The sequence below is a fragment of the Tursiops truncatus genome, chromosome 8 (assembly GCF_011762595.2).
Source record: "Tursiops truncatus isolate mTurTru1 chromosome 8, mTurTru1.mat.Y, whole genome shotgun sequence".
NCBI classification, from domain to species: Eukaryota; Metazoa; Chordata; class Mammalia; order Artiodactyla; family Delphinidae; genus Tursiops; species Tursiops truncatus.
This window is the reverse complement of record NC_047041.1, coordinates 48,517,091-48,544,170: the sequence shown is the minus strand read 5'-3', so window position 1 is coordinate 48,544,170 and position 27,080 is coordinate 48,517,091. Positions and strand designations below refer to the sequence as shown.

The 27,080-nt window shown below is 39.5% G+C and overlaps 1 protein-coding gene across 4 annotated transcripts in view; it reads right to left on the bottom strand.

Moving 5' to 3' along the window:
• The window catches only part of CCDC90B (coiled-coil domain containing 90B), a 52,913-nt gene extending 29,698 nt beyond the window's left edge, over positions 1-23,215 (bottom strand). The window contains exon 1 of one of the 4 annotated variants that reach the window (XM_073808355.1): positions 22,708-23,215. In XM_073808355.1, coding sequence (XP_073664456.1) covers positions 22,708-22,807 — 100 coding nt within the window. In that variant the 5' untranslated portion in view covers positions 22,808-23,215. The remainder of the gene's footprint in view (positions 1-22,707) is intronic. The other 3 variants (XM_019948705.3, XM_033862179.2, XM_019948706.3) reach the window with 3 other exon arrangements.
• Positions 23,216-27,080: the final 3,865 nt, after the last annotated feature.

Here is a 27,080-nt window from a genome sequence, read left to right as displayed (position 1 = left end):
CTCCTGCCAAGAAGCCTGCACAGGCCCTTAGACCAGCCTCACACACCAGGAGGCAGACACTAGAAGCAACAAACCTATGATCCTGCAGTGGAGGCCAGACCCTACCCTGGGGCCAGCTGGGTCCTGGCCCTACCCACTAGCAGGCCAATGCAAACTTTGGAACACCCTGGACCCCAGATCCAACAGTGTCAGGAGCTGGCCCCACACCAACAATCTGAAATGAACTCTGGGATCCCTGGGCCCTGCAGCCAGACTCCAGAACCAGCTCTGCCTGACAGTAGCCTGGCACTAACACCAGGATCTGGCTTCACTTGCCAGTGGGTGGGCAACAGCTCAGGAGACTTTGGGACCCTGACTCCACCTACCATCCACGACCATCCATGTCATGACCAGGCCCCACTAAATAGCAGCTAGCAGCATCCACACAAGGCAGGCTGTGGCAACCAACTAGATTAGGGGCCAACCAAACCTACCAGACTGCCCACACAGCCCTCTTAGGGGGAACCCCTAGAGCATACAGCTTGGGTGACAAGAGAGGAGTGCACCGCTGCGATGCACAGGATGCCGCCTACAGAGGGCCATTTCCAAGGTAACTAACCTGCCACATACATAAAAATACAAATAGCAAATCAGACAAAATGAGATAGCAGAGGAATACATGCCTGATGAAGGAACAAGATAAAACCACAGAAGTAACTGATGTGGAAATAGGCAATCTACGCAAGAAAGAGTTCAGGGTAATGATTGTAAAGATAATCAAAGAACTCAGGAGGAGAATGGATAAACAGAGCGAGAAGTTAGAAGTTTTTAATGAAGAGGTAGAAAATACAAAGGACAACCAAGCAGAGATGAAGAATACAATAACTGAAATGAAAATTACACTAGAATGAATTAATAGTAGACTAAATGATTCAGAAGAACAGATCAGTGAGCTAGAAGACAGTGTAAATCACTATAGCTGAACAGAAAAAAGAATGAAAAGAAATGAGGACCGTTTAAGAGACCTCTGGAAAACATCAGCACAATAATATTGCATTATAGGGGTCCCAGAAGGAGAAGACAGAGAGGGCCTGAGAAAATATTTGAAGAGACAGTAGCTGAAAACCTCCCTAACCTGGGAAAGGAAACAGTCATCCAAGTCCAGGAAGTGCAGAGATTCCCATAGAGGATTAACCCAAAGAAGAACACACCAAGACATATTGTAATCATAATGACAAAGTTAAAAATAAAGACAGAATACTAAAAGCAGCAAGGGAAAATCAACAAAAAACATACAAAGGAACTCCCATAAGGCTATCAGCTGATTTTTCAGCAGACCTCTGCAGGCCGGAAGGGAGTGGCACAATACATTTAAAGTGATGAAAGGGGAAAACTTACAACCAAGAAAACTCTGCCCAGCAAGGCTCTCATTCAGACTCGATGGAGAAATCAAAAGCTTTACAGACAAGCAAAAGCTTAAAGAATTGAGTACCACCAAACCAGCTTTACAACAAATGATAAAGGAATTTCTCTAGATGATAAAGACCACCTAGAAGCTAGAAGCAAGAAAACAACTAGAAACAAAATTACAAAATGAAAAAGCTCACCAGTAAAGGCAAACATACAGTAAAGGTAGGAGATCACCCACACACAAAGCCAGTAGGGAGTTTAAAAGACAAAAGTGGTAAAATCATGTTTATCCACAACAAGCAGTTAAGGGATACACAAAACAATTAAATGTAAAATATGATATCAAAAATAGTAATTGTGGGGACTTCCCTGGCAGTCTAGCAGTTAAGACTCTGAGCTCCCAATGCAGGGAGCATGGGGTCGATCCCTGGTCAGGGAACTAAGATCCTGCATGCCGTGCAGTACGGCCAAAAAAAACCAAAAGCAAAACCAAAACAAACGAAAAATCTCCCAGTAATTGTGAGGGGAAGACAGTACAAATGAAGGGTATTTAAAATGCATTTGAAATTAAGACAGCAGCAACTTAAAACAATTATCTATATACATAGACTGCTATACAAAACCCTCATGGTATCTGCCAACCAAAAACTTACAATGGATCTACACACAAGAAAGAAAAAGGGGACTTCCCTAGTGGCGCAGTGGTTAAAAATCTGCCGGCCAATGTAGAGGACACAGGTTCCAGCCCTGGTCCAGGAAGATCCCACATGCTGTGGAGCAACTAAACCCGTGTGCCACAACTACTGAGCCTGCATTCTAGAGCCCACAAGCCACAACTACTGAAGCCCATGCGCCTAGAGCCTGTGCTCCGCAACAAGACAAGCCACCGCAATGAGAAGCCCACACACCAAGACAAAGAGCAGCCCGCACTAGCCACAACTAGAGAAAGGCCACACACAGCAACGAAGACCCAGTGCAGCCAAAAATAAATAAATAAATATATTTTTTAAAAAAAGAAAAGAAAAAGGAATCCAAACACAACACTAAATATAGTCATCAAATCACAAGAGAAGTGAACAAAAGAAGGGGGAAATAAAAGACTTACAAAAATCCAGAACAGTTAACAAAATGGCAATAAGAACATATATATAGTTAATTACCTTAAATGTAAATGGACTAAATGCTCCAACCAAAAGACACAGACTGGCTGAATGGATACAAAAACAAGACCCGCGTATGCTAACTACAAGAGACTCACTTTAGATCTAGAGAAACATACAGACTGAAAGTGATGGAAAAGGTATTCCATGCAAATGGTAATCAAAAGAAAGCCGGAGTAGCAATACTTATATCAGACAAAATAGACTTTAAAAATAATGACTGTCACAAGAGACAAAGAAAGACACTACAAAATGATCAAAGGATCAATCCAAGAGGAAGATATAACAACTGAAAGTATATATACACCCAACATAGGAGCACCTCAAAATATAAGACAAATATTAACAGACAAAAGAGAAACTGACAGTAACACAATAATAACAGGGGGACTTTAACTCTCATGTTACATCAATGGACAGATCATACAGACAGAAATACAGGCCTTAAATAACACATTGGATGAAATGGGCTTAATTGATATTTATTGAGCATTTCACCTGAAAGAAGTAGAATAAACATCCTTTTCTCATGCACATGGACCATTCTCCAGGATAGATCACATTCTAGGCCACAAAACAAGCCTCGATAAATTTAAAAAATTGAAATCATATCAAGCATTTTTTTCCGACCACAACACTATGAGACTAGAAATCAACTACAAGAAAAAAACTGCAAAACACACAAACACGTCAAGGCTAAACAATATGCTACTAAACAACCAATGAGTCACTGAAGAAATCAAAGAGGAAATAAAAAAATACCTGAAAAAAGGAAAATGACAACATGATGATCCAAAACCTATGGATGCAGCAAAAGCAATTCTAAGCGATACAAGTTTACCTCAGGAAACAAGAAAAATCTCAAATAACCTTATGTTGAAAGCAACTAGAGAAAGAATAAACAAAACTCAAAGTTAGTAGGAGGAAAGAAATCATAAAGATCAGAGGAGAAATAAATGAAATAGAGATGAAGAAAATAATAGAAAAGATCAATGAACCAGGTTCTTTGAAAATATAAGCAATATTGATAAATCTTTAGCCAGACTCATCAAGAAAAAAAAGGAGAGGGCCCAAATCAATAAAATCAGAAATGAATTAGAAAAAGTTACAACCAACACCACAGAGATACGAAGGACCATAAGAGACTACTACAGGGAACTATATGCCAATAAAGTGGACAACCTGAAAGAAATAGACAAATTCTTAGAACGGTGCACACTCCCAAGACAAAACCAGGAATAGAAAATATGAGCAGACCAAGTACCAGTACTGAAAATACTTAATTAAAAAACTCCCGAGCTTCCCTGGTGGCGCAGTGGTTGAGAGTCCGCCTGCCGATGCAGGGAACACAGGTTCATGCACCGGTCCGGGAAGATCCCACGTGCTGCAGAACGGCTGGGCCCGTGAGCCATGGCCACTGAGGCTGCATGTCCGGAGCCTGTGCTCCGCAACGGGCGAGGCCACAGCAGTGAGAAGCCCACGTACTGCAAAAAAAACCAAAAAAAACTCCCAACAAACAAAAGTCCAGGACCAGATGGCTTTACAGGTGAAATCTACCAAACATTTGGAGAAGAGTTAACACCTACCCTTCTGAAACTATTTCAAAAAATTGCAGAGGAAGGAACACTTCTGACCTCCTTTTATGAGGCCACCATCACCCTGAAACCAAAATCAGACAAAGCTATCACAAAGACAAAAACCACATTCACAGAAAGATAAACAAGATGAAAAGGCAGAAGGCTATGTATCAGATGAAGGAACAAGATAAAACCTCAGAAAAACAACTAAATGAAGTGGAGATAGGCAACCTTCCAGAAAAATAATTCAGAATAATGATAGTGAAGATGATCCAGGACCTCGGAAAAAGAATGGAGGCAAAGATCGAGAAGATGCAAGAAATGCTTAACAAAGACCTAGAAGAATTTAAGAACAAAGACGAACAATACAATAACCAAAATGAAAAATACACTAGAAGGAATCAATAGCAGAATAACTGAGGCAGAAGAACAGATAAGTGACCTGGAAGACAGAATGGTGGAATTCACTGCTGCAGAAAAGAATAAAGAAAAGAGAATGAAAAGAAATGAAGACAGTCTAAGGGACCTCTGGGACATTAAACGCAACAACATTCTCAATATAGGAGTCTCAGAAGGAGAAGAGAGAAAGGACCCGAGAAAATATTTGAAGAGATTATAGTCGAAAACTTCCTAACGTGGGAAAGGAAATAGCCACCCAAGTGCAGGAAGCACAGAGAGTCCCAGGAAGGAGAAACCCAAGGAGAAACACGCCAAAACACACAGTAATCAAATTGGCAAAAATTAAAGACAAGGAAAAATTATTGAAAGCAGCAAGGGAAAAATGACAAATAACATACAAGGGAACTCCCATAAGGTTAACAGCTGATTTCTCAGCAGAAACTCTACAAGCCAGAAGGGAGTTGCATGATATATTTAAAGTGATGAAAGGGAAAAACCTACAACCAAGATTACTGTACCCAGCAAGGATCTCATTTCGATGGAGAAATCAAAAGCTTTATAGACAAGCAAAAGCTAAGAGAATTCAGCACCACCAACCAGCTCTACAAAAAATACTAAAGGAACTTCTCTAAGTGGGAAACACAAGAGAAGAAAAGGACCTACAAAAACAAACCCAAAACAATAAAGAAAATGGTCATAGGAACATACATATCGATAATTACCTTAAACGTGAATGGATTAAATGCTCCAACCAAAAGAAACAGGCTTGTTTAATGGACGCAAAAACAAGACCCATATATATACTGTCTACAGGAGACCCACTTCAGACCTAGAGACATATACAGACTGAAAGTGAGGGGATGGAAAAAGATATTCCATGCAAATGGAAATCAAAAGAAAGCTGGAGTAGCAATACTCATATCAGATAAAATAGACTTTAAAATAAAGAACGTTACAAGAGACAAGGAAGGACACGACACAATGATCAAGGGATCAATCCAAGAAGAAGATATAACAATTATAAATATATATGCACCCACATAGGAGCACCTCAATACATAAGGCAACTGCTAACAGCTATAAAAGAGGAAATCAACAGTGACACAATAATAGCGGGGGACTTTAACACCTCACTTACACAAATGGACAGATCATCCAAACAGAAAATTAATAAAGAAACACAAGCTTTAAATGACACAATAGACCAAATAGATTTAATTGATATTTATACGACATTCCATCCAAAAACAGCAGATTACACTTTCTTCTCAAGTGTGCATGGAACATTCTCCAGGATAGATCACACCTTGGGTCATAAATCAAGCCTCAGTAAATTTAAGAAAATTGAAATCATATCAATCATCTTTTCTGACCACAACTCTATGAGATTAGAAATCAATTACAGGGAAAAAAACGTAAAAAACACAAACACATGGAGGCTAAACAATACGTTACTAAATAACCAAGCGATCACTGGAGAAATAAAGAGGAAATCAAAAAATACCTAGAGACAAATGACAATGAAAACACGACGATCCAAAACTTATGGAATGCAGCAAAAGCAATTCTAACAGGGAAGTTTATAGCTATACAAGCCTACCTCAAGAAACAAGAAAAATCTCAAGTAAACAATCTAAACTTACACCTAATGGAACTACAGAAAGAAGAAAAAACAAAGCCCAAAGTTAGCAGAAGGAAAGAAATCATAAAGATCAGAGCAGAAAGAAATGAAATAAAAACAAAGAAAACAATAGCAAAGAGTAATAAAACTAAAAGCTGGTTCTTTGAGAAGATAAACAAAATTGATAAGCCACTGGCCAGACTCATCAAGAAAAAGAGGGAGAGGACTCAAATCAATAAAATTAGAAATGAAAAAGAAGTTACAACAGACACTGCAGAAATACAAAGCATCCTGAGACTACTACAAGAAACTCTATGCCAATAAAATGGACAACCTGGAAGAAATGGACAAATTCTCAGAAAGGTATAACCTCCTAAGACTGAACCAGGAAGAAATAGAAAATATGAACAGACCAATCACAAGTAATGAAATTGAAACTGTGATTAAAAATCTTCCAACAAACAAAAGTCAGGACCAGATGGCTTCACAGGTGAATTCTATCAAAAATTTAGAGAAGAGCTAACACCCATCCTTCTCAAACTTTTCCAAAAAATTGCAGAGGAAGGAACACTCCCAAACTCATCCTATGAGGCCACCATCACCCTGATACCAAAACCAGACAAAGATACTATATAAAAAAAGAAAATTACAGACCGATATCATTGATGAATATAGATGCAAAAATCCTCAACAAAATACTAGCAAACAGAATCCAACAACACATTAAAAGGATCATACACCATGATCAAGTGGGATTTATCCCAGGGATGCAAGGATTCTTCAATATACACAAATCAATCAATGTAATACACCATAATAACAAATTGAAGAATAAAAACCATATGATCATCTCAAGAGATGCAGAAAAAGCTTTTGACAAAATTCAACAGCGATTTATGATAAAAACTCTCCAGAAAGTGGGCATAGAGGGAAGCTACCTCAACATAATAAAGGCTATATACGATAAACCCATAGCAAACATCATTCTCAATGGTGAAAAACTGAAAGCATTTCCTCTAAGATCAGGAACAATACAAGGATGTCCACTCTCACCACTATTATTCAACATAGTTTTGGAATTCCTAGCCACGGCAATCAAAAGAAAAGAAATAAAAGGAATACAAATTGGAAAAGAAGAAGTAAAATTATCACTGTTTTTAGATGACATGATACTATACATAGAGAATCCTAAAGATGTCACCAGAAAACTACTAGAGCTAATCAATGAATTTGGTAAAGGTGCAGGATACAAAATTAATGCACAGAAATCTCTTGCATTCCTATACACTAATGATGAAAAATCTGGAAGAGAAATTAAGGAAACACTCCCATTTACCATTGCAACAAAAAGAATAAAATAACTAGGAATAAACCTACCTAGGGAGACAAAAGACCTGTATGCAGAAAACTATAAGACATTGATGAAAGAAATTAAAGATGATACCAACAGATGGAGAGATATACCATGTTCTTGGATTGGAAGAATCAATACTGTGAAAATGACTATACTACCCAAAGCAATCTACAGATTCAATGCAATCCCTATCAATTTACCAATGGCATTTTTTATGGAACTAGAACAAAAAATCTTAAAATTTGTATGGAGAGTCAAAAGACCCTGAATAGCCAAAGTAGTCTTGAGGGAAAAAAACAGAGCTGGAGGAATTAGACTCCCTGACTTCAGACTATACTACAAAGCTACAGTAATCAAGACAATATGGTACTGGCACAAGAACAGAAATATAGATCAATGGAACAGGATAGAAAGCCCAGAGATAAGCCCATGCACCTATGGTCAACTAATCTATGTCAAAGGAGGCAAGGATATACAATGGAGAAAAGACAGCCTCTTCAATAAGTGGTGCTGGGAAAACTGGACAGCTACATGTAAAGGAATGAAATTAAAACACTCCCTGACACCATACACAAAAATAAACTCAAAATGGATTAGAGACCTAAATGCAAGACTGGACCGTATAAAACTCTTAAAGGTAAACATAGGAAGAACACTCTTTGACATAAATCACAGCAAGATATTTTTTGATCCACCTCCTAGAGTAATGGAAATAAAAAGAAAAATAAACAAATGGAACCTAATGAAACTTCAAAGCTTTTGCACAGCAAAGGAAACCATAAACAAGATGAAAAAACAACCCTCAAAATGGGAGAAAATATTTGCAAACGAATCAACGGACAAAGGATTAATCTCCAAAATATATAAACAGCTCATGCAGCTCAATATTAAAGAAACAAACAACCCGATCCAAAAATGGGCAGAAGACCTAAATAGACATTTCTCCAAAGACATACTGATGGCCAAGAAGCACATGAAAAGCTGCTCAACATCACTAATTATTAGAGAAATGCAAATCAAAACTACAATGAGGTATCATCTCACACCAGTTAGAATGGGCATCATCAGAAAATCTACAAGCAACAAATGCTGGAGAGGGTGCGGAGAAAAGGGAACCCTCTTGCACTGTTGGTGGGAATGTAAATTGATACAGGCACTATGGAAAACAGTATGGAGGTTCCTTAAAAAACTAAAAATAGAATTACCATATGACCCAGCAATCCCACTACTGGGCATACACCCAGAGAAAACCATAATTCAAAAAGACACACACACCCCAATGTTCACTGCAGCACTATTTACAATCGCCAGGTCATGGAAGCAACCTAAATGCCCATTGACAGACGAATGGATAAAGAAGATGTGGTACATATATACAATGGAATATTACTCAGCCATAAAAAGGAACGAAATTGGGTCATTTGTAGACACGTGGATGGATTTAGAGACTGTCATACAGATACGGAGTGAAGTAAGTCAGAAAGAGAAAAACAAATGTCACATATTAATGCATATATGTGGAACCTAGAAAAATGGTACAGATAAACTGGTCTGCAGGACAGAAACTGAGAAACAGATGTAGAAAACAAACATGATACTATACATAGAAAATCCTAAAGACGCCAAAAGGAAACTATTAGAGCTCATCAATGAATTTGGTAAAGTTGCAGGATACAATATTAATATACAGAAATCTGTTGTAATTCTACACAATACAACGAAAATCAGAAAGAGAAATTTAAGGAAACAATCCCATTTACCATCACATCCAAAAGAATAAAATACCTAGGAATAAACCTGAGGAAGCAAGAAGACCTGTATGCTGAAAATTATAAGACACTGATTAAAGAAACTGAGGACGACACAATAGCCAAAACAATCTTGAGAAAAAAACAGAGCTGGAGGAATCATGCTCCCTGACTTCAGACTGTACTACAGAGCTATAACAATCAAAATAGTATGGTACCAGCACAAAAACAAACACATCGATCAATGAAACAGGATACAAAGCCCAGAAATAAACCCATGCACTTATGATCAATTAATCTATGACAAAGAAGGCAAGAATATACAATGGAGAAGGGACAGTCTCTTCAATAAGTGGTGCTGGGAAAACTGGACAGCTACACGTAAAAGAATTAAATTAGAACATTCTCTTACACCATACACAAGAATAAACTCAAAATGGATTAAAGACCTAAATATGAGACCAGATACTATAAAACTCCTAGAGGAAAACATAGAACACTCTTTGACATAAATCACAGCGATATCTTTACGGATCTGTCTCCTAGAGTAATAGAAATAAAAACAAAAATAAACAAATGAGACCTAATTAAACGTAAAAGCTTTTGCACAGCAAAGGCAACCATAAACAAAAACAAAAAGACAAACTATGGAATGGGAGAAAATATTTGCAAAGGATGCAACTGACAAGGGATTAATTTCCAAAATATACAGTTTATACAGCTAAATATCAAAAAATAATACAATCAAAATTTGGGCACAAGACCTAAATAAATTCTTGGCTTGACAGCTTTCTATCTTTTAGTAATTTATAGATGGTGCCTCAATGTTTTCTCAATTGCATTTTTTTCAAGAAGAAATCTGATGTGAGTCTTATCTTTGTTGCTCTGTATTTAGTATGCCTATTTCATTTTTTTTCCTGGATGTTTTTGTTATTTTTTGATCTTTGCTTTTTAAACAAATTTTATAATGATGTGCCTTGGTTGTTTTCTTCATGTTCCTTGTACTTGAGTGTTTGTTGAGCTTCGTCATTTTATAGTTTCTCTCAAATTTGAAAACTTTCACCCATCATTTCTTCAAAATTTTTTTGCTACCTTCTATTTTTGGGCCTCAAGTTACACATATATTAGGCCAACTGAAGATGTCTCCGAGCTCACTGGAACCTTTTTTCTAACTCCTCCTCCCACATTCTTTTACACTTTGGATAGGTTTTTATTGCTATATTTTCAAATTTTCCAATCTTCTCTTCTGCAAGACTAATTATTTTTTCTGAGCTCAGCAGAATTTTATTTACTTTTTAAAAATTTATTCATAGGAAAGGAACATTATTTTGTGACAACATCAAGACTACCAAACTCAGGAACAACCAGATGGAAGAGACACATAGGACAAGTTATATTGAAAGGCAAATTTGTTGGGAATTCTATCTAATGCAGTTTTCATATAAAACCTTCTAGTTTTGATATCTAGAAACTCAACTTAGAAGATAGGAAAGGTAAATCTATCAAGTTTTTAAACATGTTTATGTCTGATAATTCTTACATCTGTCAGTTCTAGCTTGGTTTCAAATTATTGATTTTTTCTCTTCATTATAGGTTGTGTGTTCCTGATTTTTTCATGCTTGGTGATTTTTGATTGGATGCTAAATAATAAGTTTGTTATTTTGTTTGGTGGTGGATATATTTATAAGTATTCTTGAGCTTCATTCTGGAATGCACTGAAATTACTCAGAAACGCTTTGATTTTTTTAGGTCTGGATTTTAATATACATTATTCAGGCCCAGAGTAGTGGTCAGTCTAGGGTTATTTATCCCCAACTAATGAGGTAAAACCCTTAAATGTATCCTACCCAATGTCCCATGAATCATGAGTTTTTTCCCATCTGGCTGATGGAAACAGACATTGTTCCTGGTCCTGTAGGTGTGTGGGCTACTGTTCTCCTTAAATACATGTAACTATACATATATGTGCGTGTGTACATACATGGTATATATATATATATATGGTGGTTCTTTCTCTAGTCTCAGGCAGTCTTCTCATATGTACACACTGTTCACTACTCCATTAAGTACTCTAAGTGGATCCTTTGCTAATCTCTGAAGTTCTCTCTCTGTGCACATTCTCCTCTATGGTATCTGTTCTGTGAACTCAAGTCATTTTAGTCTCCCATACTGTCAGTTCCACCTCTTCAACTCTAAGAATGTGCCAGGCATAATAACCAATCATCTTACTTGGCCTGGAACTGAGGGATGGATAGTCCAGGGCAAATCAGACTATATTTGTCACCCTATCACTAGGTTTTCTCTGAGTTCCCCCTCCCTGAACCACAGCCAGAAACTAAAGGTAACAAGCGAGGGTAATAATAGTTTCCTTAGAAGATAAATATGGTGCCTGATAATCCGTCTTAGAAGGAAGCCAAAAACTAGGTAGCCTTCCTTATACAGATACTTCTTCAGCACTCTTCACAGTACCCAACTCTTAACAAGGATATTTATGCTTCATACCTTTAAAATTAATCAATAAAAATCACTTCATGAGTTGTAAAATAGTTGGATTTGCGATTTTAGCAATTGGTTGGGGATTTCTGTAAATTCATGGGGTCTCAAACAAGATTTATTCTAAATGAGTAACACTGGAAATGGAGATGATAAGGGAAATGTAAACCTGCTGCATAAAAAAAAAAAAAGTTCATGTAACGTATATCCTGGTTGGACTTCCTAAAGAGAAGCAGAGTAAAACAACCAGGCTAGTTTTTATACCGTGTCCCAAAAGAAGAAATACAAGTCAGATTCTGCTAAAAACAAACAAACAAATGAAACATTCAGGAAGATTAAAAAAAAATCTGGTGTCTGGAGAATGGCAAGTTCTATAATACTGCTACAAAGGTAGGAGAGTAGATACAGGGAATAGGGAGAATGGACTAGAAAGATAGACTGGCCCAGACTGTGAAGATCATGGCTTGCAATGCAATGGTATTTAAAGTTTATCCTGTAGGCCAGTGGTTCTCAACCCTATCTGTATATCAGACTCAACCGTAAGGATTTTGAAGAATAAATATACCTAAACATAACTGTTAGAGTTATTTGTGTAGTAGTTCTGAGGTACAGTCCAAGCCTATAATGCTTTAAAATCTTAACAGGTAGCCCTGATGCACAGTCAGATTTCTAAGTCAAAGCAGCCACTATAGGCCAAAGTTCTATGAAAACAATAACGATAATAAATATATTCTTCAACATTTGTACTCTGTACCTTTTTTGGCTCTTCAAAGAATCCAAGTTGAGAAAAAATGTAAAACTGAAGCAAACTATAGAGTCCACACATAGCTGCTGCTCTTCATCCCTCACCTCCCTCACTCTGACAGTGGTCTGCTTTCTTTCCTGAGTAGGAGAACTGCAGAGGCAGCTGGTAATACTTTGTGTAGGCATGTGATTTTTATGTAAATCACATGCAAAGAAACTAAGAATCATTTCTTAGACGGCCCAAGTGAAGAATATTTGTCTCAGGGGAGAGATCAAGATGGCAAAATAGAAGGGCGTGGAGCTCACCTCCTCCCACAAATACATCAAAAATCCATCTACATGTGGAACAATTCTCACAGAATACCCAGTGAACACTGGCAGATCTGATACAATCAAAGCTTCAAGAAAGATCACCATGTAATGCAGTAGAACTAAAGGAAAAAAAAAAAAAAAGAATTGGGACAGGACCTATGTGCCTGGGAGAAAGCTGTGAAAGAAAAAAGCTTCTGTCACTCTGGGAACCCCCTTCACTGGCTGGGAGATCAGCTGGAATAGATAGGGCGCTTCAGAGACTTAGGGAATAGTGCAGCAACTGGCTTGCAGCATGCAGAACAGAGACCAGCATAGCCAGTGCTGGCCACTTCACTGCACTCCCCATCCTGAGATGCGCATCTGCTAGTGCCCCTGGGGGCTGGGGGCTGAAACTCGAGCTTCAGCAGACAGACCCGGGGAGAGGACTGATGTTGTCCGAGAAGAGATAGCACAAAGTGGCTGGAGTGTGGTCCAGGCTGCAACTGGGAGTGTGTGCAGAACGGAGCCTGGGTCTGCCACAGAAGCCCCACTGTTAATGCATGTGTGAAGGGAGAGGCAATACCCCACCATAGCAGCCTGATTATCAGCATGCTCACAGCTGGTATGGCTCTGACTCTATTAGCTCTGGGAACGTGCAAGTGCCAGTGGCTTGCCCATACCCAGAGGTGGGGCTGAAACCTGAGCAATATCTCCAAGGATGTGAGAGTTTGGCAGATTTATGATGCTGGTGCCTTTGTAAGCTCAGCGCCTGTGGGTCATCCGAGCTGTTTACTGGTGTTCCCATGGCTGGGGCAGGTCTGGCATTAGCATGCACACAGAGATGGGGCTGGGGTCTGGGCTAATTCTGTGGCTCCCACAGCAGTACTGGTGCCTGTGTGATTGCAATGGAAATGCACTAGGGACCCGTGCTGGTGGCTTTGTGAGCATAGCACCTGAGGGACATTTGGGCTGATTGCTGCATTCCAACAGCTGAGGTGGGGCCAAGCGCAGTGCCAACAACAGTGTACTCTGTGAGCACACAGGGGTGACAGGCAACATGACAGAGTGACAACAACATTGTACTCTGTGAGCACACACGGATGACAGGCAACATGACAGAGTGCACTTCCTGGTGGACAGCTCCTGCGGAGGCATATTCAGTGGCTCCTTTACCAGAAGAAGTGCTCCGGTCCTGCCTACCTTACACCACAGCTCAGACATGGATCTAGGGGCTTCTACTCCAACAACTGGGGAGCAAACAAACCCTGCCCCTGACAGGGCTGTGACAACCAGACCAAAGGTGAGACGATGCTCAACATCCAGTGCAGGCTCTGGTTACCACAACACCAATCACACCCCCCTATCAAGAGGATAACGACCAGAACACACTGAGGGGATATGTGGCAGGCATCCATACTAAAAAGTGTCCTCACAGCAAAAATATTAGACTCATGGAAGCTATGCAGGGACACACCAACATAAAAACAGCCCTTCAAGACCACAGTAGATAACTGTTTCTCCTAAATTCAGTCAGAGAAATATAAGTAAAATTAAGCAGCAGAAGAACCACCCCAAATTAGAGGATCAAGAGAACTAGCTTGAAAGAAGAAACAATGAGTTCAAAAAGGAGGTAATAAAAATACTTAAGGAATTAAGAATAGCTATTGATAGAAATACAGATCATTTTAACAAGGAACTAGAAACTATAAAGGGGAGCCAATTAAACTAGAAAACTCATTTGCTGAGATGAAAACCAAACTAAAGGCAATAAACAGGAAATTAATAATGAGAATAAAGAAGTGATCTGGAAGACAGAGTAATGGAAATCACCCAATCAGAACAGCAGACAGAAAGACAAATGAAAAAAAAAAGATGAAAGCAACATAAAAGACCTATGGGATAATATAAAGTGTGCCAATCTATGCGTAATAGGGATCCCAGAAGGAGAAGAAACAGAAAAGGGGATTGAAAATGTATTTGAAAAAATTATGGTTGAAAACTTCCCAAGCCTAAAGAAGGAAACAGATATCCAGGTACAGGAAACAAGAGGGTCCCAAACAAGATAAACCAAAACAGACCTACACCAAGATATTTTATAGTTAAAATGGCAAAAGTTAAAAAGAGAGAATTCTAAAGGCAGCAAGAGAAAAATAAAGAATTAGTTACAAGGGAACCCCCATAAGGCTATCAGCTGATTTCTCTATAGAAACGTTACAGGCCTGGAGTGGCAAGATATATTCAAAGTAAGGGAAAACCCTGCAACCTAGGATACTCTACCCAGCAATATTACCATTTAGAATAGAAGGAGAGATAAAAAATTTCTCAGACAAGCAAAAACTAAAAGAATACAGTAATACTAGACTTATCCTAAAAGAAATATTGAAAAGTGTTCTCTAAATAGAGAAGCAAGAATCTATAGGAAAGACAAAATCACAATAGGAAAGTAAATCACTTAAATAAACCACTACAGAGATTAAGAAAAAAATTTTATGAAACTGATTATAACTACAATGCACAGAAAAGGATAAACATGAAAATGTAAAATAGGACATCAAAATCACAAAATGTGGGCAAAGGGAGTACGAAAATGTTGATCTTTTAGACTGCGTTTGAGCTTATATAACTACCAGTCTAAAGCAAGTAGACATAGTAATGGGTTAACATATTTGGAAACCAGGTAACCACAAATCAAAAACATACAATAAATTCACAGACACCAAAAAGAAAGGTACTCAAGCATAATACAAAAGAAAACCATCAAGCCACAAAAAGAAATACAAAAAGCAAAAGAAACAAAGAAGAAATACAAAATGAACTGGAAAACAAGGTTTAAAATCGCAATAAATACATATTTATTTATTCAATAATTACCTTAAATGTCAATGAACTAAATGCTCCAACCACGAGTGGTAGACTGGGTAATAAAAGAAGAACCTACATTATGCTGCCTACAAGAAACCCACTTTAGGGCAAAGACACACACAGACTGAAAGTGAGGGGAAAAAGACACTTCATACAAATGGAAATGAAAAGACAGCAGGGGTAGCAATACTCATATCAGACAATATAGACTGTAAAACAAAGCTCATAAAGGAAAATAAAGAAGGACACTGTATAATGATAAAAGGATCAATACAAGAAAAGGATATTACACTCGTTAACATATACACACCCAATATAGGAGCACCTAAATACATAAAACAAATACTAACAGTCATAAAGGGAGAAACTGATGGAAATACAATAATAGTGGGAGACTTTAACAGTGCACTGACATCAATGGACAGATCATCCAGACAGAAGATCAGTGAGGCAACAGAGATCCTAAAGGACACAACAGAACAATTAGACTTAACTGATATCTTTAGGACATTACATCAAAAAAAACCCCAGAATACACATTCTTTTCAAGCACACATGGAATATACTCTAGGACAGACAATATACTAGGACATGAAACAAACCTCCCAAAATTTAAGAGGATAGAAATTATTTCAAGCATCTTTTTTTTTTTTTTTGCGGTACGTGGGCCTCTCACTGTTGTGGCCTCTCCTGTTGCGGAGCACAGGCTCCGGACGCGCAGGCTCAGCGGCCATGGCTCACGGGCCTAGCTGCTCCGCGGCATGTGGGATCTTCCTGGACCGGGACACGAACCCGCGTCCCCTGCATCAGCAGGCGGACTCTCAACCACTGCGCCACCAGGGAAGCCCCAAGCATCTTTTTTGACTACAATGGCAAGAAATTAGAAATCAACCACAGAAAAAGAAACACTACATGGTGGGTAAACAATGTGCTACTAAAAAACCAATGGGTCAATGACAAAATCAAAGAGGAAATTTTAAAATACCTTGAGACAAATGACAATGAAAACACAACCATAAAAAATCTATAGATACAGCAAAAGCAGTTCTAACACGGAAATTAATAGCGATACAGGCCTTCCTCAAAAAAAAACAAGAAAAATCTCAAATAATCTAACCTACCAGCTAAAAGTATTAGAAAAAGAACAAAACTTGAAGTCAGCAGAGAAAGCAAATAATAAAGATTAAAGAGAAAATAAGGAGTTCCCTGGTGGTGCAGTGGTTAGGACTTGGCACTTTCACTGCCTTGGCCTGGGTTCAATCCCTGGTCGGAGAACTAAGATCCCACAAGTCACAGCATGGCCAAAATAAATAAGTAAACAAAATAAAGAATTAATTTTAAAAAAAGGGATTCCCTGTTGATCCAGTGGTTAGGACTCTGTGCTTTCACTACCGAGGGCCTGGGTTTGATCCCCGGTTGGGGAGCTAAGATCCCACAAGCCATGTGGCATGGTGCAAAAAAAAAAAAAAAAAAAAAAAAAAAAGAGGGAGAAAGAGAGAGAAAATAAACAGATTAAAAGAAAGTAGGGGGCTTCCCTCGTGGCGCAGTGGTTGAGAGTCCGCCTGCCGATGCAGGGGACACGGGTTCGTGCCCTGGTCCGGGAAGGTCCCACATGCCGCGGAGCGGCTGGGCCCATGAGCCATGGCCGCTGAGCCTGCGCGTCTGGAGCCTGTGCTCCGCAACGGGAGAGGCCACAATGGTGAGAGGCCCGTGTACTGCAAAAAACAAACAAACAAATAAAAGAAAGTAGGAAAAAAAATCAATAAAACCAAGAGCTGGGGAATTCCCTGATGGTCCAATGGTTAGGGCTCCACGCTTCCACTGCAGAGGGCAAGGGTTCAATCCCTGGTCGGGGAACTAAGATCTTGCAAGCTGCGTGGTGTGGCCAAAACAAAACAAAAAGAATAATCTTAAAAACAAACAAAAAACCAAGAGCTGGTTTTTTGAAAGGATAAACAATATCTATAAATCTGGCCAGGCTCACCAAGAAGAAAAGGGAGAGGACCCAGATAAACAAAATAAGAAATGAAAGAGGAGAAATAACAACTGAAACTGCAGAAATACAAAAAACTGTAAGAGAATACTATGAATAATTATATGCCAATAAATTCGTCAACCTAGAAGAAAAGGACAAGTTTCTAGAAACATAGAGCCCACCAAAACTGAATCAAGAAGAGAGAATACGAACAAACCAATTGCTAGAAGTGAATTAGAATGTATAATTTAAAAACTCCCTGCAAACAAAAGTCCTGGACTGGGATGGCTTCACTGGAGAATTCTACCAAACGTACAAAGAAGAACTTATACTGATCCTTCTCAAACTCTTCCAAAAGATTGAAGAGGAGGGAACACTTCCAAAGTCATCCTCTGAAGCCACCATCACCCTGATACCAAAACGACACAAAGACACTACCAAAAAAGAAAATTATAGGCCAAATATCTTTGATGAATATAGATGAAAAAATTCTCAACAAAATAACAGCAAACCGAATCCAACAACACATAAAAAGGATCATACACCACAATCAAGTTGGATTCATCCCAGGATCATAAAGATGGTTCAACATATGCATATTAATCAATGTGATAAACCACACCAACAAAAGAAAATACAAAAAAAACCACGATTGTCTCAACAGATGCAGAAAATGCACTTGATAAAATTCAACATCCATTCATGATAAAAACTCTTGCCACAGTGGCTATAAAGGGAACATATCTCAACATAATAAAAGCTATTTATGACAATCCCACAACCGACATAACTCAATGGTGAAAAGCTAAAAGCCTTCCCGATAAAATCTGGAATAAGACAAGGATGCCCACTCTCACCACTTCTATGCAACATAGTATTAGAAGTCCCAGCCACAGCAATCAGACAAGAAAAAGAAAAGGTATCCAAATTAGAAGAGATAATGTTGTCATTATGTGCAAATGACATGACACTATATACATAAAACCCTAAAGACTCCACACAATAACTACCAGAACTGATAAACGAATTCAGCAAGGTAGCAGGATACAAGATTAATGTACAGAAATTGGTTGCACTTCTTTACACTAACAATGAAATATCAGAAAGGGAAAGTAAGACAACAATCCCTTTTAAAACTGCATCAAAACAAAACAAAACAAAACAAAAACTTAGGAATAAACCTGACCAAGGAGGTGAAACACTTATATGCTGAGAACTATAAAACACTGATAAAGGAAACTGAAGGTGATTCAAAGAAATGGAAAGATATCCCATGCTCTTGGATCGGAAGAATTAATATTGTTAAAATGGCCATACTACCCAAAGCAATGTACAGATTTAATGCGATCCCTATCAAATTACCCATGACATTTTTCAAAGAACTAGAACAAACAATCCTAAAATTTATATGGAACCACAAAAAAAACACACCCACAACTGCCAAAGTAATCCTGAGGGAAAAGAACAAAGCTGGAGGCATAACCCTCCAAGACTTCAGACAATACTATAAAGTTTAAAGTAATCCTAACAGCATGGTATTGCACAAAAAGAGACATATGGATCAATGGAACAGAACAGAGAGCCCAGAAATAAACCCACACACCTATGATGAATTAATCTTTGACAACTGAAGCAAGAATACACAACAGAGAAAAGACAGTCTCTTTAGCAAGTGGTGCTGGGAAAGCTGGACAGCTGCAGGTAATCAATGAAGTTAGGGCACTCCCAGGACTTCCCTGGTGGTCCAATGGTTAAGACTCTGTGCTTCCACTGCAGGGGGCATGGGTTCCATCCCTGGTTGGGGAACTAAGGGCCCCGCATGTCGTGTGGCGCAACCAAAAAAAAACCCCCCAAAACAAAAAAACCCCACTCCCTCACACCATACACAAAAATAAATTCAAAATGGCTTAAAGACTTAAATGTAAGACGTGACACAATAAAACTCCTAGAAGAGAACATAGACAAAACATTCTCTGCCATAAATCATATCAATGTTTTCTTTGGTCAGTCTCCCAAGGCAACAGAAGTAAAAGCAAAAATAAACAAGTGGGACCTAATTAAACTTAAAAGCTTCTGCACAGCAAAGGAAACCATAAACAAAACGAAGACCACCCTTAGAACTGGAGAAAATATTTGCAAATGAAGTGACTGACAAGGGATTAATCTCCAAAATATACAAACAGCTCATGCAGCTCAGTATCAAAAAAACAAACAATCCAATCAAAAAATGGGTGGAAGATCTAAATAGACATTTCTCCAAAGAAGACATACAGATGGCCAAAAGCACATGAAAAGATGCTCAACATCACTAATTATTAGAGAAATGCAAATCAAAACTACAATGAGGTATCACCTCACACCAGTCAGAATGGCCATCATGAAAAAATCTACACACAATAAATGCTGGAGAGGGTGTGGAGAGAAGGGAAACTTCCTACACTGTTGGTGGGAATATCAATTGGTACAGCCACTGTGGAGAACAGTATGAAGGTTCCTTAAAAAAATAAAAACAAGGCTTCCCAGGTGGCACAGTGGTTGAGAGTCTGCCTGCTGATGCAGGGGAAACGGGATCGTGCCCCGGTCTGGGAAGATCCCACATGCCGTGGAGCGGCTGGGCCCGTGAGCCATGGCCGCTGAGCCTGCGCATCCGGAGCCTGTGCTCCGCAACGGGAGAGGCCACAATAGTGAGAGGCCCGTGTACTGAAAAAAAAACAAAAACAAAAACAAAAACAAATAAAATAAAATAAAAACAGAGCTGCCACATCATCCATCAATCCTACTCCTGAGCATATATCCAGAGAAAGCCATAATTTGAAAAGATATATGCACCCCAATGTTCACTGTGGCACTATTTACAATAGCCAGGACATGGAAGCAACATAAATGTCCACTGATGGATGAATGGATAAAGAAGATGTGGTACAACGGAATATTATTCAGCCATAAAAAAGAACGAAATAATGCTGTTTGCAGCAACATGGATGGACCTAGAGACTATCATACTAAATAAAGTCAGAGAGAGAATGACAAATATCATATGATATCACTTACATGTGGCATCTAATATAATACAAATGAACTTATTTACAAAACAGAAACAGGCTCACAGACATAGAAAACAAACTTATGGTTACCAAAGGGGAAAGGGTGGGAGGAGGGATAAATTAGTGGTTTGGGTTTAGCAAACTAAACCCAAACCAGATACAAACTACTACAAACCAGATACAAACTACTATATATATCAATAAAATAGATTAAAAAAACAAGGTCCTACTATATAGCACAGGGAACTATATTTAATATCTTGTAATAAAGTATAATGGATATACTCAATATCTTGTAATAACCTATAATGGAAGATAATGTAAAAAAAGAATATATATATGTATAACTGAATCACTCTCCTATACATTTGGAACTAACACAACATTGTAAATCAACTATATTTCAATAAAAACTTTTTAAAAAGACAAAAATAAAGTATGGAAAAGAATCTGAAAAATATATATATGTGTGTGTGTATATATATATATATATATAAAACTGAGTCACTCTGCTGAAACTAACACAACATTGTAAATCAACTATACTTAAAGAATTTTAAAAATTTACTGCTAACTTCAGAGGTGCAACACTTCAGTGACGTGGGTGATCATTAATATATATTTTTGCATGCTGGTCTGTAGACGTATGCTTTGCTAGATGCATGAGAATTATCAGGATTAATATATTAAATAATAAACTAACACAGAGATCTATGGGCTCCACCTCTCCAGACTGACTCAGTAGTTCTGCGGGAGGGCCAAAAAACCTGTGTTTTTTAAAGCACCCCCAGTGTTTTTGATGTTCTGCTAAGTTTGGGAAGTTGTAATGAACTAGGAATCCAGCACTATTGGTCACAAAACTTAGACAAACCTTCCTGTGCCTTCCTTTATCTTTAAATAGGGAATGGGACTAGATGATAGTTAACTAAGACCCTTCCCTTGGTCAGAGGTCAAGGTTTTCAAATTCCTTGATTACTGACATTATGAGGCAAGCTTAAACTACTTGTACAGTAAACATTCAATAAATATTTGTTTAATGAAGAGGGACACAAATCATATTAGCTCTAAAACTTTACAAAGGATTGAGGCTGCGGCGATTTTCCAGGGTTCAAAAAAATGCTACGTCCATTTTGTAAAGCCCATCATGATGTGCGTGTATACTAAACACCTAAATATGTAAAAATACCTTGCCAAGGACCCTGGGAACTAAACAGCGGTCTTATAGATGGGGGATCTACAACTGCAGTCTTGCTTGGGTGAGTAAAACGAAACAATGAGCAAAACAGCACAAAGTAGTGGTACTGGGCGACTCAGTTCACCCGGCACTGAAGATTTAAGGTGAATAGACAATGGTTATTACGAAGTGCCTACTCTGCGGACAACCTTAAAGAGTTTTAAAATTAGGGGAAAAAAGATTCTGGAAACGTCTCTCAAAGTCAGACGTCCAGGACACACTGCTAACAGCTGCGCCTCCCAGTCAACCCTTGTAGTTACGGCATTCCCGTTTTCTTTTCCTTTTTTTTTTTGAAAGGCTACTAGGTGATTACAGAGTACTGAAAATCAGCGAAAATAAAGCGGACCTGACCTGAAATGTACTCTGTAGTTTACCAGAGACCTGGGTTCGAGGACTGCACCTAAGCAACACAGTCTAAGTCTGAACAGGCCGCGAAAAATATACGGCCTCTCCGAACACAGATTACCTTACGGTTTCTCCCGACACACCTACGAGAGGGCGGGGATTATCAGCCCCATTTGATAATAATAAGGAGAAGGGTTCAGAAAGACGCCTGGCGGGGCTCTAGTGGCGGAGCCAGGCGGGAAGCCAGGCCTTCAGAGGCAAGCCCATCTAAGAGGAAGGCGGTCCTCTTCTCCGTCCTCGACCCTCCCGCCTCTATCCCTCGGGGCGAGGCCCGGAAGCAGGGTCGCCAGGACCCGGGGCGGGCTGGAAGGCGTGGCACCCTCGCCTCACGCTCGCCCAAGCATGCACGAACCACGGGCACCGTCTTTCTACAGAGCACGCAGGCATCGGTGATGCGGTGCCTTTTCTCACCTCTCCTCAGGGCCGGGGAAAAACGCCCGCGGGGAGTTGAAACCCGGCAGGCCCCGCTGCCTTCAGAACGCAGTAGCCGCCCTAACCAGCGACCCCACATGTCTTCGGCTTTCCAGCTGGCGGGGGAGGGCGAAAGGCTGGATAAATCGCGCTCAGGCTTTTGGGTAAGGTAGTTCTGGTACCGCGAGGATGCTGGGAAGTGTAGTTTTCGGCCTGTCACACGAACGTCTCTCGGCGCAGGCTCACACCAATGTCCCGCAAAGCTGGGCCTCTTCACAGAGGGACCCACAGTTCCATAGCATGGTTCAGAGCGGCTCCGCTTTTCCCACCGCCCCTCCCTAACCCGTGCACGCTGTTATCGCCCTAAGAAAGCGGAATCTTATTTGAGAACCTTCCGGCTCCCGTTTCCAGGCAATGAGATGTACAGCTCAACAGCCAACTCCCACCGAAGAACCAGTGCCCATTTTCAGTTTGGCTCAGTGGGAGACACAGTCACGTCTAGCCCCACGGCAACCTGGGAAGTGCAGTCCTCGGCCGCTGAGCATCCCGGGGGATCGCGCAGAGACCTTCTGGGAAGTGTAGTCCCGCGGGCCCCTCATTCTTGCTCCTTCATATACTGCTGCTTCGCCCTCTCGTGCACAGGAGGACGAAATGTATTTGGTTTAGTCGCTTTCTTCAGGGAAGCTGAATTCCTTCGTTTCTACGGTAGACAAGATTTTAAATCTTTATCCCTCTCAGACCTCAGTACTCCAGACTTTTCCCCACATGGTAAAATGTTGAAAATAACAACACACAGTAGTTGTGGGGTTCAAATGTGCCAATATATTCTGTGTAAATTCTAAAATGGTAAACAATTGTTAGGTTTTAGTGGCTTAATTATTCTTACAAGGATGTAAAACAGTTACCACTGGGTTGGCCAATCTATGAGTTTGCTTTTAAAGCTTTGTGAGCGTCAGCTTCTTGACAAGCACTATTCTAAGCACTGAGGCACATTAAAAGAACGTTGATTCCTGCCAGGGCTTTAACAGAAAAATAAATAGAGAGGAAATATAAATGCCTTAAAAAAAAAAAGTTTAATCTCACCAGTTAAAAAAAAAGTAAAACCTAAATATAGACCATTCTTACCTGTTAAAGATTTTCTGAAAAATAATGATCAATTCTACCAAATAAGCCATCAGATAGGGTCACTCAAGCTGCTGGCAGGAATTTATGTTAGTATAACATATTTGGAAAACAATTTTAATAATATACATAAAACTCGAAAAATTGAATATATACATATATATCCCCAATGTGACTATAATTCTGTTAAACGATATGAGTAAAGTCAACAGGCATTGTTAATAAAAACAGCTGCAGCTGCTCACAGCCTGGGAGATACAGATCAGTAAGTGGGAACACAAATTACCTTAAATTCAGTAACGATTATGAAAAAAAGTGTACCTCTTTTATACCTCTTGTTATTTATATTACTGTAAAATTCTCTCCCCAACACAAATAAACAGTGTTCATGATGGGCCAATCATATTCTTTGGAATTGAATATGGAATTGGCGATTGGATTCAGGGATTCTTAATCATCTTCTGAAGTTCGCTGGCACTACAGCAAGTGAATTTGGGAGCTGGCACAGTCACAATTTTGCCAGAGAAGTACAGAAAGGCAGAAGCAGAGATAGCGGATGGAGTGAGAGTCCAGGTGGTATTCAGCTAATAGATTTAGCCACTTCCTGAGACCTTCCTAAGGCTCCTGTGTTTCCAAATTCTCCATTGTTGCTATCATTTGTATGCTGAAAGTCTTAATTGATAAAAATATTTTCCCATAAATGTGTTAATATTTTCTCGTGTGTTGAGAGGAATAAAGGAGCTGATGCATATAAAATACTCAGCTCGGTACATGGCACATATGAACACCTAACAAGCAGTGGCTATTTTTATTACTAATGCCTGTTGACTTTGCTCAATGTTCAGAAGTAATTCTCCATGGGTCTCTCATGCTTCTGCATGGCTCGTTAGCAGAGGCTCTCTTTGCCTTTTGTTATGGACTCTCTTTTTAAGGAAGTTTGTATAATGAACAGCCTTGGGAAGTACAGTGTCTCCCTTTGGAGCCAAATGGAGCCTCATGCTTACTGCCTATTATAAAAACTTTGGGTTTTTCTAGCTCAGGGTTCCTCTCTGTAATGCAATCCACTGCACACTCAGGCACACACCTGGGCCTATCTGCATCACAACATGGGACTCAGGGGAAGGGGAACTGATGCAAATATGCTGATGATCAGGCAGCTTGCTGTGCTGTAATTACATCCTTTGTCTCTGGCCCAGGAGCCTCATGTCTTCTGCCAACATCCAGGCAACTGTGGCAGGCTAACTTGTCGTCTTGCAAATAGGTAAGATCTTAGATCCTTCACAGTTCTTAACAATCATTGCCTTTCATTGGACTTTAAACCATTTTTCATTTTTTTAATTTCACTCACAGAAATATCTGTATGCCAGCTAGTTAGTTTAAGGCTAGATGTGTGAGGAATGTAAAGAAACATAACTCAGTCCAACAACTATTTGGGTCCTACTATATGCAAAGACTTCTGCTCTCCCAGAACTTGTAATATAACTGGGAGGATAGAACAAGTGTGCTAATAGCTTCCACACAAGGCAGTAATGGATTGGTGTCATTTAAATGTTACAGAAAAAAAAAATCCTTTGGTTCAGTTGAGGATGATACTTTTTGGTCATGGTTAGCAAGAGAAGATAAGATTTGAGGGTTTTTTAAGGGTTTTCGTGGGCAGAGATTGTAGGGACAAGGTCTAGGAGAGAGGATTGGAGTAAACAAAGACATTTAATTCATTAATTAATTAAATTAATCTCCATGCTCCTTCCCACTTTGGGGCCTCTGTGCATGGTGTTCTCTCAAGTTGGAGCCCTTTCTCCTCCTCTTTACCTGGTTCATTCCTTCCTATCCTTCAGATCTTAGTTTAAATCACACCCATTTGGGGGGGGTCCCTCCTCTCCCCACATGTAGATTTCGTCTATTTGTTATGGACTCCTGTAGCAACCCAACTTTCCCATGTCACGACACTTCTTACTTGTATCCTGCATGATGGTAGAGGCACGTCTGTCACTGTTTTCACCAACACCTAGCATAAAGCCTGGCCCATAATGAGCCTTTGGTAAACATGTGTTGAATGAATGAATAAACGTTCAAAATATATCATAGTTTGGTGAGAAGACCTGACAGATTGGGGCATAGGAGTTATTTGGAAGATTGGGTGGAATTTGGGGAGATAAAACTGAAAAAAGAAGAAGAAAAAAGGACTAAATAATTTGGGTAGAATTTTGAGTAGACTCTCAGGAGATTTCAAAAGTTTTTGAGCCCAAACAGATAAAAGCGAGTGTGAGCACCTTTCCAGAAAACACTATGTGCCATTCACTAGTGCAGGCTGAAGAATCTTTGCTACTCCCAATGTCTGATGAGGGGACCTGGCCATGAGACATGTTCCCTCTTGAAAGCAACCTAGTTAATCCATACCTCAGAGGCCAGCCAATAGGGTAGCAGGGAAGTGGGTCCTGAAGTTTTCACTGTGAAGGACCACTTTTATTATGTTTTTACCCTTATGAGTCCCCAGTTTAAACATATCTTGTACTCTTTACCCACCACATACGTAAAATCATTACTTATTTTCCTATTTGCAATTAATTCAAGGCATAGGTAACTACCACTTAGCAAGTGGGAGAGAAGCAGTGACGATCCAACACCAAGCTGATTAATTCCAGCTGAAGGAAAAGGTACTTGCCAATTTCTTTGGTGGTTTCCACTTTCATCTCCAGCTACAGTACGATTTCCTTAGGCATTTTGAAATGTCAGGACCCTCTCGAGGACCCCCATACTCTTTCCTCTGATGCCCAGAGGTCTGGGGACCCAGGTTGGACATAATTGCATGAGATAGCCAGATGTCCTCCAGCTCTGTGAATGTCGCTCTGGTGACTTCAAGGAGAGTGGATGCAGCCTGGGCCACTCACATCGGTCAGTTATTTTCTCTTAGAATAGGTGATATGAAGGAATCCCAGTGTATTTTTTAAGGCAGGTGAGTGAGGCATTGAGAGAGAGACCGTTGGGACCCAATGGACTTCATTTCCTTCCTTAGCTTACTTGAAGTTTTTGACACTAGAGGGCGTATGTGGACTGAACCGAAGACAATCCTTTGCCCTATTTCTGCAACGAATTTTACAGTTTTTCTGTAATCTTTGAGTCAGAGGGGCCCATTGTCACAAAAGCTTTGTGTTACTTTATATTAACATCACATTTTTCATGGCTTGAAAGGGACCACCAACCCCTGTCCCCCACAAATATGGGGAGAAATTTTTCCTGATTGTATTAGGGGC